The 12,354-nt window shown below is 34.0% G+C and overlaps 1 protein-coding gene across 5 annotated transcripts in view; it reads left to right on the forward strand.

Annotated features, from left to right (window-relative positions):
* ORC5 (origin recognition complex subunit 5) overlaps positions 1-12,354 on the forward strand; it is a 132,776-nt gene that overhangs the window by 41,726 nt on the left and 78,696 nt on the right. For all 5 annotated transcript variants that reach the window (XR_007403463.1, XR_007403464.1, XM_049096308.1 and 2 more), the window contains exon 12: positions 1,551-1,661. Coding sequence is in view for 3 of the 5 variants with exons in the window: in XM_049096308.1 (XP_048952265.1) it covers positions 1,551-1,661 (111 nt within the window). In the remaining 2 variants the exon portion in view is untranslated. The remainder of the gene's footprint in view (positions 1-1,550; positions 1,662-12,354) is intronic.

A 12,354-nucleotide genomic window follows, 5' to 3' on the forward strand; every position in this document is an offset into this window, starting at 1 on the left:
AGGATTGTCTGTCACAGGATTATTTTTGATGAGTTATAGTGATGAATTTTTAGGAGTAGATAGTGATTTGTCATAAAATGGAATTCCATAGGGTTTAAAAGTGGGACTTAGAAGTGCATGTATCAATATGGATAAACCTCAAAAACCTATTGAAGGATAAAAAGCAACATGATTGAGTGGTATGTCCAAAATAATATCATTTATATGAGATTAGATCTTGCAAACTGTGCTATATATTTTTTTTTTTTTTTTTTTTTTTTTTTTAAAGATTTTATTTATTTATTCATGATAGTCACAGAGAGAGAGAGAGAGGCAGAGACACAGGCAGAGGGAGAAGCAGGCTCCATGCAGGGAGCCTGATGTGGGATTCGATCCCGGGTCTCCAGGATTGCGCCCTGGGCCAAAGGCAGACGCCAAACCACTGCGCCACCCAGGGATCCCAAACTGTGCTATATATTGTCTATGAATACATATGTAGTAGTAATATAAAAACTGTCATGAAAGTGGTAAAAACATCAAATTCCAGATAGTGGTTCCTTCTAGGGAGAAAATGGGATGTGAGAGGAGTGTAAGGGAGCTTCAAATCTGTAATGTGATCTAATGTTTTCTTTGCACATATTGCATAATGTTAGGGATTGATAAAATTGGGTGCTGGGCCCACTGTTATTTATTGTATCAGCTTCTGTTGATATAATAAATAGAGAAGTAGAGAAGCCTCTACTTCTCTAAATGTTTGAAGTATTTAATGAGAAAGGATCTAAAATTTAAGATTGGAAAATGATTTCAAAACTATTTTTTAGATATAAATAGCTAAAGTAAATACATACTTCATTTTGTAATTATGTGTATTTTTCTTTATAGTCATTCTTAAATAATTTTTCTCATGCATGTAAATATAGATTTCCATTTATTTGCCATCGCTAATAGAGAGTACTTACATTCTAACAGTACTACTAAAATTATAGAGTGGATCTTGAGCACTTCAGTTTTCTGATGACAAGAAATTGTACCATATGGTTTTGTACACAAGTGTTTAAATTTTACATTGTTTCAGGCTGATATTCACAAACTATCAAATCTTTTATTAGTTTTCTGAGCTGGTATTTACTATAACTGATCTTTTTAGAACTATTAATGTTGAACAAATATATTTTCCTGGTGATGGTACAAAAAAGAATGAATAGATGTAAGCAGTAAGTTCTCGTTGAGTTAGTACCTGGACCCTGGTTTTGGTTATGCACCATTTTGACAAATGACTTGCCTTAACTCACCATCTGGTTGCAAAAACAAAATAGGTGTGATATTCAGGATTAGGAATGGATCACTGTGAGTTGTTCTCTTTAATATCTGTTTATGCTAAGTCAGAAAATCTTGAAGAAAATGTTGAAAGATAAGTCATGATCATACCAGCTAAGGTTTTAACGTAGGGAATGGAAGTTAGAATTGGTAGGATCTTTGAGGAGCACTATACATATATTGTTACTGGGAATTTGTGGTACAGAAAGCAAGTGCCCTGATATAAGAAGAAAACCATGTTCTTTTTGTTACAGACAAGCAATCATCTTCTTGGACCAAAACCATTTCCACTAGACAGATTATTAGCAATATTATATAGTATCGTGGACAGCAGAGTTGCTCCAACAGCAAATATCTTTTCCCAGGTAAGCTTAATGATAGGTTATCACTTGTCCCCTCTGTCTTTATGGAATTCTTAAGGTAGCATAGTTGGTATAGTTCCAGGCATTTAGATATTCAGTCAGCAAATGTTACTGCTTGAGCTAAGTAATGAACAGTGTTCTTGGTAAGTACTTGAAAGTTCTAAATATATAGAATCTTTGAGGGTATTCCTGAATTTGCTTCTATTTACAGGTATAACTTGATGACAAAACCAACTTGATGTTTCTGATGTTTTCTTTTTTCAGTAAAGGAATTTTTAAATTGTTAGAATTTTCTTGCTGATTAAATAAGTGGCTTTGTGATTAAATTGATGAATTATAATGTGGAAATATATAATGAACACAACATTTTAAAAAATTTATTTGTAAGAAAGTAATCTGTAACATCCTTATTCCTTGACAGTGTGATACAAAAGATTTTCCAGAATGATTAAGTTCTCAAAATTTTCACTAGATGGCAGCAGTAGCATATAAATATGAAATATGACTTTAAAAAAATAAAGTTGTTCAGTGTTTTTTTTTCAGTTGACATTTTAAGAAAAACTATTTATTAAAAATATAGTCACAATAGAGATCTTCAATGGTCCAGAAAAACAGTTCTTAGCATATGATATGAATGACTGGAAGATAAAACAAATGATGTGAGTAATATTCTTGAAAAGCATCTTAGATTTTGCAATGAGTATTTTGTTCTATATATATATGTTTCTAGGTTGAGAAATATTAAATAATAACATTTGCATTTTAATTCACTGCAAATAAATTTAGTACCTGAATGGATGTTTGACTTGTAATCCAGTGTATGGTGGTGACTTAATTTTTCATGTAAAGAAGACTTTGAGAACCAAACATAGATGTGTTCTCAACATTGAAGTTAGATAATTTTTTTATGTAAATCAACATTTCTAGAAAATTGTGTCTTCACGTATTGTATTCTTGAAGAAAGGTAGTCTGGTTGGTTGATTAGGTTATGTACATAACTAGCTTAGGTAGGTAGATTGGCAGCCCCTAATGCTGGTAACTTTAAAAATGTAATTGAGTTTTAATCTGTATTATAGTGATTTTTTCCCCATTTTTTAAAAAGCTTTGTCTGAAATTAGGTTTTAATAAAAATTTACACTGGTAATAACTTTCTACATATTGTAGATGATTTTTTTTGTCTTGTTTTTGCTGCTGCAGTAACTATGAAACAGAAAGCAGGTATTATTAATCTTTATTAAAGGAATTGAGCTTTAGAGATTAAATCATATTCCCAATATGATGCAATGAGTATATCTTTGAGAACCAAAGCCTAGAGAAATGAAGTAGGCAGTTCTTTTTAACAGGAAAGGAGGGACACCTGGGTGGCTCAGCGGTTGAGCATCTGCCTTTGGCTCAAATCGTGATCCTGGGGGTACCGGGATTGAGGGCATGGAGCCTGCTTCTCCCTCTGCCTGTGTCTCTGCCTCTCTCTCTCTCTCTCTCTCTCTCTCTCTGTTTCTGTGTGGCTCTCATGAATAAATAAATAAAATCCTAAAAAAAAATAAACAAACAGGAAAGGAAGACGTTTATATCACATTTGATTGTACTTCTCAGGTGCCCAAAAATTACCTTTGTGGGAGACAGAAGGATAAGATAGTGATTTATTCTGAAGGGATAAAACATGTACATTAAAATAATGATGTAGGGCTGTAAATGGATGCTGGATAGTGCTGCTGAGAATTTTAGAGTAGACAGAGATCGCTTCTGGACTGGGCAGAGTGAAACAGATTCACAGAAAAGGTGAAAAATGGAGCTGGGCTGTGGAGGATGAGCAGGATTTTTGTTTTTTTAAGTATTTCTAGTTGACGTGATACCCGTCATTTTTATTTTTATTTATTTTATTTGGTACATTTTTTATTGTACCAAAAAAAAAAGCACAAAAGGGTAAATGAAAAAGTAATAAAGTTGACACCTTCCTTTCCATGGATAGAGTTCAGTTAGCCTAGAGATTTAAGAAGGGGAGATGAGGGGATCCCTGGGTGGCTCAGTGGTTTAGCACCTGCCTTTGGCCTAGGGCGTGGTCCTGGAGTCCTGGGATCGAGTCCCACATCTGGCTCCCTACATGGAGCCTGCTTCTCCCTCTGCCTGTGTCTCTGCCTCTCTCTCTCTCTCTCTGTCTCTGTCTCTCATGAAAAAATAAAATATTTTTTAAAAGAAGAGGAGATGATATGAGCAATGGGTTGGGAGTAGGAAAAAGCAAGGTACATTTGTGAACTAATGCACTGATTTTGTTGAGAGTGGATGGGATGTATTGTTACTAGTGGTAGCAGTGCTTGTCACTGTGGTCCAGTAGTAGAAGTACTGCTACCACCGCACATCATGCCTTGCTGTTGATGCCTTACATATCGTTCCTTACATGTGTAGAACACTTTGCATTTTATAGTCTTGCCATGTACTAAGTTAATCTTCAAAAAGGAGAAGGAACTGAAGCTCAGATTGCCTACAAGATCTACCCAAGGCCACACAGCAAATCATCGTCAGGATCTGGACCTGGATGCTGATTTTCCCAGCAGCAGGCCTGGGCTTATAGGGATAGACAATCAAAACCAATAAGAGGTTACTGATTTGGAGATTTACTAGTTACTCTGAGGCTTTTATTAGAGAAGAACAGTATCACCAGTCTTTAGGCTTTCAACAGTGTCTGTAATGTAATTAAGCAACAGCTTGGCCTAAATGTATTTTTACTTTTTAAATGAAGTTAAATTCTCTTCAACCTTAACCTATACGAAGGTTTTATTCTTTATTTCTTTAGTAGTAATCAAAATGATAGTTTTGTGTGTTTAAAACATGACTTTAAATGAATTTAAAAGGATTTGATTTCAGTGATTCCCTTTTGGGATACAAAGGGTGAGGGAGTACAGTGGGATTAGATGCAACTAACCCTAAGAAGTTAACCTCTACTTTTGCTTGGTCAATAAAGTATCCAAGAAAATCAAGAAACATACATACAGTATTTGAGAACAAAATGTGACTAAAGTCACATTCAGAAAAAGGGTATTTCTCCCACAGTTTTATTTTTTTCCCCTCCCATTGAGTCCCAGTGATCTTTTCTATTTTTATCATATCATTCAACTATCAAACTCTACTCTTGCCCGCAGGAATGACAATTTACTGGTGTTCACTTAATTTTTTAAGTCAAGTATGCCCACGTCTGTATTGGCAGTGCTTATTTGATACGAACACTAGATGGCGATATTGCTGCACTCTAGCTTTAAGATGAACTAGGAAAGCAGCTGTACTCAACTTCATAGTCTTTCATGTTTAGAGAAAGCTGTTAATTGAACACATTGATTTATTTGAACAAAAATACAATTGCCTGAAGACGTTTAATGATATATGTGTGTATGTGTAATGTGCACACATATTTACACATTCATGAAAATGTAAATAAGGTTGGTAAAGAATTATGTTGCATGAGTATTTTCCACCTAGAAGTAAATTGCTTTCTATTGACTGTAATGTGTCTATGTGAGATGATAATATATTATTTTTCTAATCATTCTATATACACCTGTTTTAAGATTTATTTCATAATAGTGTGCTGTTCTTATAGTTTGAATTATCAGTTTATAATTATTTTTACATATAATAAATTGATCAAATGTATATATGTTCACAATTTTCTTGAAGTGAAATTTTATTTCCATTGCATTATATTCAAATCTATTTAAATCTACTCTGTAAAAAAGTTACAAAAATAGTAGCTTAAGGAATTTTTAAAGTTAAAATTTCAATTGAGAATAATAATCAAATTCATAATAGTATTAGTAACAGTAGTATTGTATTATAGTTGGTATTCTTAATTTATTTTTATTTAATTTTAAATAAAATTTTATTCATTAATTTTTTAGTCTCATAAATCAGTAAAAGAATATTAGCATATTTAACATTTTATATAGATTGTAAAGATTAACAGATTAATGGTCAGAGTTATTGAATTGAAATAGGTTTTTGCAGTTTTTCTGAGACTTTTAAGATAGTCATAGCCTTATCCAGTTTAGTATAATCTTGTAGTCAAGATCATGGATCATTTTAAAATTGTCACTCACATAAAACAACGTAGCTCTTATATATGTATCTGAACTTTGTGAATGGCAATGCATTAATTCTGGTGTTTTCGTTCTTTTCTCCTGTCACTGTGGTTAGAATGGATGAACTATATGCCATTTAGATACAGGAAGTAGTAAAGTTTAGAGATATTACTTTCAAATTTTAATTTGACTAGATGTTACTGAAGACCATTTACCATCTTTAAAAGAAATACTACTGAATTGCCTTTTTTTTTCAGAAGTATGTCAAAGCCACGTTATGCTTTTTTATTTTAACTTTTTTCCTAGAAAAAAATGATAATTTGCTTGGAAATCTTTACATGATCTGTTTCATCCTTTTGATATGCTGTGTCTTACCCTTGCCTACCTCCTCTATAGTCTTGTAGTTAGGTGAAGATAGTAGGAATACAGTTCTTTAAGATCTTAGAGTATATTACTTATTTTAAAATGTTAAGATGGGAATCCCTGGGTGGCTCAGCGGTTTAGCGCCTGCCTTTGGCCCAGGGCGTGATCCTGGAGTCCCAGGATCGAGTCCCACATCGGGCTCCCTGCATGGAGCCTGCTTCTCCCTCTGCCTGTGTCTCTGACTCTCTCTCTATGTGTCTTTCATGAATAAATAAATAAAATCTTAAAAACAAAAATGTTAAGCTATATTGCCTTATCTTTTCCCAGTGGATAAACTTGCTGAAGAGTTTATTTCTAAAATTATTGGCATAGGTTTCTAAAGTGACTTTTAAGAGGAAAATTGTCTTTAAAAAATTAAGGACATTCAATTACAAAATATTACATATTATCATTGATCTTATTAGTTACCATTTTGGAGAATTATTTTTGAAGATAGTTCATTATAATTGTACAGTTTAGAAGTTTGTTGTTTTTATTATTTTATTTTTTAAAAGATTTTATTTATTCATGAGAGACACAGAGAGAGAAGCAGGCTCTTTGTGAGGAACCTGATGTGGGACTCCATTATAGGACCCCGGGATCGTGACTTGAGCTGAAGTGCTCAACCACTGAGCCACCCTGGTGCCCCAGTTTAGAAGTTTATAATTGTTATATTGCTGTATTATAGCAATGCACTCTAAATTAGTATCTTGAAATAGCTGAAAGAAAAGGAGCGTGCATTATTCCTTTAAAAGATAGTTCTATGTACCATATTGATAAGTTGAATTTTTTTCAGTAATTTATATCTAATTTCTGAATGGCTTCCTAATTAGGTGTATATAATCTCATAAGGAAAAATTAAATCAAAACCTCCTTATTAATTAATTTTCATTCTTAAGAGTATAAAAATTTTTTTGAGCAAAGTGTAATATACAGATACATTTTAAAAAATATATACATTTCATTTTCTCTTTGCTCTTGAATTCACATATGATACCATATACATCATGAGATATATTTGTACTGTATCTGTTACATCAGTTTAATTTTTTGGTCATGAATCAACTTGATCTTTCCCCATAAAGGTTGCATTAATTGTAGTAGCATTTAGATAACCTTAAGCTTTCTGCTCATTTCATTGTTGGTTTATAAGCATATTATACAAGAAATGTTTGAGCTAATAATTGTGATATTTTCCAAATCATCATCAGTCAGAACACAGAATGATAATTTGGTTATCTGTTGAGAACTTTTTGAAGCAGATGCTTCATCTCTAATTTACCATAGCTGGAAGATGTTTTTGCTATACTTGTCAGGGCCACTAACCTTTCATTCAACCAGTAACAGACTTTTGGCATTTTTCTTCAAATATAGGTAGATGCACAGTAAATGTTTATAATTTCCTGTTTTTTTAAAGTATAGAAGGGATTTTGTTAATATTTAACTTGAAAACATTTAAAAATTAAAATTTTAATCTATTTAATATACTTAAATTCATACTTCAGATTCAAAGTTAGTATTAATCTTTTTTCCCTGTTTGGAATTAAATTTCTCTTTCTTTGCTTAAAATTTTATTTAACAGATCCTTATTGAGGCCTGCTATGTTGCAGGCTCTGTGTTAGATCAAGAGAATACAAATGTGAAGAGAATGCTGTTCCTGCCCTCAGGACTTTCTAGACAGTCTGTGGCTTCCACTGCCCTTCATTTGGTCTTGGCGCAGCTGCCAGCTTCTAGCTTGTACTAGGGTTAATGGCCCATGTGTGTATTTATTGGGAGGACAAACGTGCTGAATGAAGGAACTAATAACTTAAAATACTTAAAGTGAAAATTAATGCTTAAATATTAAAGGTGAATAGTTGAAAATAGGATTTTTCCCTTCAGTAGTTCCTTTTATTTGATAATATATGTATTTGAGTGTCTTCTTTCAAGTAAAATTAACAAACCTGTTTGTTGAATCTTTCTGACATGCCTGTGTCATAACCAAATTTTGCTAATACCCAATTAAATTTAGCTGTAACTAAATTAGATTTGGTTAGTTGTGTCTATTGGTATTGAAACAATCTCAGTTAAGACTTGAAACTTGTTAAGTTATGGACAGATAAGTAGTGTATTATATTTGGCTTGTTGTATACTAAGTGGGTCTTAAAAAGTTACATGGGCGTATTTCAAATACTTTATGATTAAAAATTATGCTATTATGTCACTCTTTTATATACAGTATTTCAAACTTTATGTAAATTTTTAACCAAAACTACTTTAACCAAATAAGATGATTTTATAGACTTTGCTTATAAACCTCTTTACCTTAAAAAAAATCAGTTTATTGTATAGTATTACAGTTGTTTGATTCATATTTTTAGAGAAAAAGTAATTACATTTGTCAAATGATACATAACACCAGAAATTATAGTTAATGAAATATTGTCCCATGCATATATTAGGTAAGAATTTGAACTTTGTAAACATAAAGGGTAACATCCTAAAATCTAGCTGTAATATATTCATATAAAGTGACATTAAGTATGATAATTTTCTTTATATTTAGGTTGGCAAACAAAACAGTTTTCTTGAGAACAAATTCCCTGCATACTAGAGTATTAGAAAATGTGAAAAGGTATTCTTTTGTGATTTCTCTGTGCTTCATGTGGCTTGTACAAGCATTCCAGTCTTTCTGTAATATCCAACTTAAATACTTGATGCTATGAAGGTAAATTATATAAATCACAGAAAATACCTTGAATGCTAACATTTTCTAATAACTTACTATTTTTTTAACTGCAGCTGAGACTGTGGAACATTTCGTTGCAAACATGGTAAAGGAGGCTTATTTAATGCCTACTTCACTGATGAATAGATCGGCAGGGGTGCTGTTTGACAGAGGCAGACCCTTACCTCGCAGTGAAGGGCTTGCCTGCCATGGAGCTCTGTCTCCACTGGTGCAGTAAATTAGATTCTCAAATCCACTCCTACCCCTGATGTGGGTGTATTACTCTTCTACTATGAGACCACTCTGTTTTCCGGAGATTTTTAAAAAACTATTCTGGGATATTTCATATTTGAAAAGAGCAAAGTTACTTTGGTGGTAAGGAATACTAATATTAATTATTACTAAGTATGAAAAAAAAGCACAGTATATTATACTCTATTGCCCAGGGGTAAAGGTTAAATTTCTTGTTGTCATTTGTAAAAGAACAGTGTTTACCCCTACTCCGCTCCTCTCTTGTCTTCCCTAAATCTAATACTAAATTTCTTTGGCGTAGCCATTTTACCTTTGTGAATATATCAGCCCAGCAATAGGTGTTTTTACCTGACTCTGGAAAAATGGGACCATTGCTTAAGGGCAACATGTAAAATACTGCCTAAGGGATAAAAAAAAAATTGCATAAATTATGCTTTCAACTTCTAAGTAAAATAATACATTGGTACCTTATTTTCATAGGCAGTATTTTATAGTCACCTTTCTCAAAGCTTCATAAGACTTCTAATAAATATCCCAAATGTATGCCTTTTGTTCACATTTTAGGGGGAGATATATTCAACACTAATAAATTTTATTTGACTTGGCAGATTTTGTTTTGCTGAAAGCACGAAAGAATGTATGGGAGTATGTGCCTGTACATGCATGTACAGTAAAACCTGTACTATTATAGTGACTATATGGGCAAATGTGTACTTAGAGCTTTATGACTAGTTTGTTTTAAAGAGGAAAGAAGTTTTTTTTTTTTTTTTTTTGGAAAGAAGTTTTAATAACAGATTAGGAGATAAGTGATTTGGAAAAAATCTATGTTACAGGAATGTGTACTGTATTTAAAATACTTCTTCAAAAAATGATAATGACAAATGTTCATGCTTAAGGGGATTTCCTTTTTTTTTTTTTTTAAAGATTTTATTCATTTATTCATGAGAGAGAGAGAGGCAGAGACACAGGCAGAGGGAGAAGCAGGCTCCATGCAGGGAGCCCGATGTGGGACTCGATCCTGGGTCTCCAGGATCACGCCCTGGGCTGAAGGCGGCACTAAACCGCCAAACCACCCGGGCTGCCCCTTAAGGGGATTTCCAATGAGAAATTGTCTTGATTCCTTGTTGGCTCACAACTAATTGAAGTCCTTTGGAGGACATTGGCCTCACCTGCCTATACAAAGACATATTTCAGTTTTTCAGTAAGAAATTGGAGTTCTCAGTGCCAAGTCATCTGTAGAACCTAATAGCTCCCTCACCGTGGACATCCTAAATGTGATAGAGTTGAATTCTTAGGATCAAAAATAACCATGCTCTTGTTAGGAATCAGAAAGTGAAATAAGTGTACCCAGAACTATCTTATCTATTCCCTTCAAATGCTGTGTGTCTACTGATATCTTTTGAATCCTGTATTTCTAGCCATTATCCTCTCTAGGTCTGGACTCAGATTGTCAACTGAATAATCATACGTAGGGGTACTGGTTCCATCACACACGTGTATATATCCAAACAAGAAATTATTCCCTAAACCTTTTTTCTGTTTTTCAGCCTCACCTAGATTTCAAAATTATTTATTCAGCCTTTTACCAAGCTCAAACTTTGTGGCGTACAGGATGTTAGGTGCTAGGAAAGCAAAGATAATACTGGTTTTTTTTTAGTTCACTGGAGAAATCATCTCTGAACACTTCTGTTTCCCCATAGTTGGTCACCAAGTTCAATCTTTTTTCTTCCTAAATACGGATGTCTCTTGGACTTATTCCTTCCCACTCACATGGCCTTTGCCTCAAATACATAGATTCATTAGCTCTTAGACTAGTGTACCAGTGTCCTGACTGGTCTCCCTGTCACCATGTACTTTTAAATTTATCTTAAAAAGAAACTTGATCTTGTTCTACTTACACTTTTTAAAACCAGTTACATGGGGCACCTAGGTGGCTCAGTGGTTGAGCGTCTGCCTGTGGCTCAGGTCGTGATCCTGGGGTCCTGGGATCGAGTCCCACATCGGGCTCTCTGCATGGAGCCTGCTTCTTCCTGTGCCTGAGTCTCTGCCTCTCTCTCTCATGAATAAATAAATAAAATCTTAAAAATAAAAACCCCAAAACACAAAAAAATGAGTTACTTCATCTGTAAAATCAATTCACCATTCCATAGCATTTCCTCTAAGGTTCTTCACAGACCGGCCCCATTTTCTGCCACTTCCTTTATTCACCATCTACACCATTCACAATAAGCTGTTTCCTGTCTGAAAACACACCAGTTTTTCTTTTGTATTGTAACATGTGCTGTCACCTTACCACTGTTGAGCTCTCTTTTATGCTTCGTGATCCACACTCCAAATGTCTTTTCTCAGTGAGTCCACATTTTGCCTCCCCCCTCCATTACTCACTCTCTCCTCTGTAATCAGATAGCCGAGTTTACACACATCAGTAGCATCTCTCATATTGTGTCATTACCATTTGATTTATGTGATATATTGAATCCTTTGAGGTCACAAAGATTCTTGTCTTTTCATTTTTGTGTCTTGCACAGTGCCTTCAACATGAGATTCACTTATTGAATGAGTGATTTCCCATTCTCCTAACCTTGCAGTTATCGCCTTCTAGATATGGACAATTTGCAGTCATTTATGTGCTAATAAGTTCCAGGGATTATAGGCACTCTCTGGTTCCTCTGTGTGAAAACATACATGCCAGTTTTTGTTTATCTGAGCGTAAGGGAAGACTAGCTACTCCTCGCCTTTTCTTTGGGAAATAAAATTCCAAAGGTGATGGTTTTAAGTTGAGCAACTTTGACAGTATTTGCCTGTCCCTTCCACTGCCCCACTCATCAGCCCTACCTTGTGTGTGTAAAACTGTCAGTTGAACTCTTGATGTCCGCCACATGCTCATGAACTGTCACGTCACCTGAAATCAGATCAAATGTGGTGCTGGTTGGTTTGTATGAATCTCATGTATTAACATGTCACATGTTAAGTGCTTTTATTTAAATAATTTAATATGTTTCAGGTTGTAAAACTCCTCCAGGACAAACAGGACAGGATATTTCACAAATCAATTGACATAGATCTCAACCTATGAAAGTATAAAAATAATGAGCATGTTAAAAATTAATTACAGTTGTAAATTGATTTCCTTTTGTTGGCAGAAAGAACATAGTTTATTAGCCCAGGAGCAGGTTCACACTGTTTTAACATCAAGCACTTCCAGCTGAAGCTTGTTAGTGACTGCCTCTCAGATTAAGAAAAAAATCCTCACTGTGGTTACATG

Source organism: Canis lupus, chromosome 18, assembly GCF_003254725.2.
Source record: "Canis lupus dingo isolate Sandy chromosome 18, ASM325472v2, whole genome shotgun sequence".
NCBI lineage: Eukaryota > Metazoa > Chordata > Mammalia > Carnivora > Canidae > Canis > Canis lupus.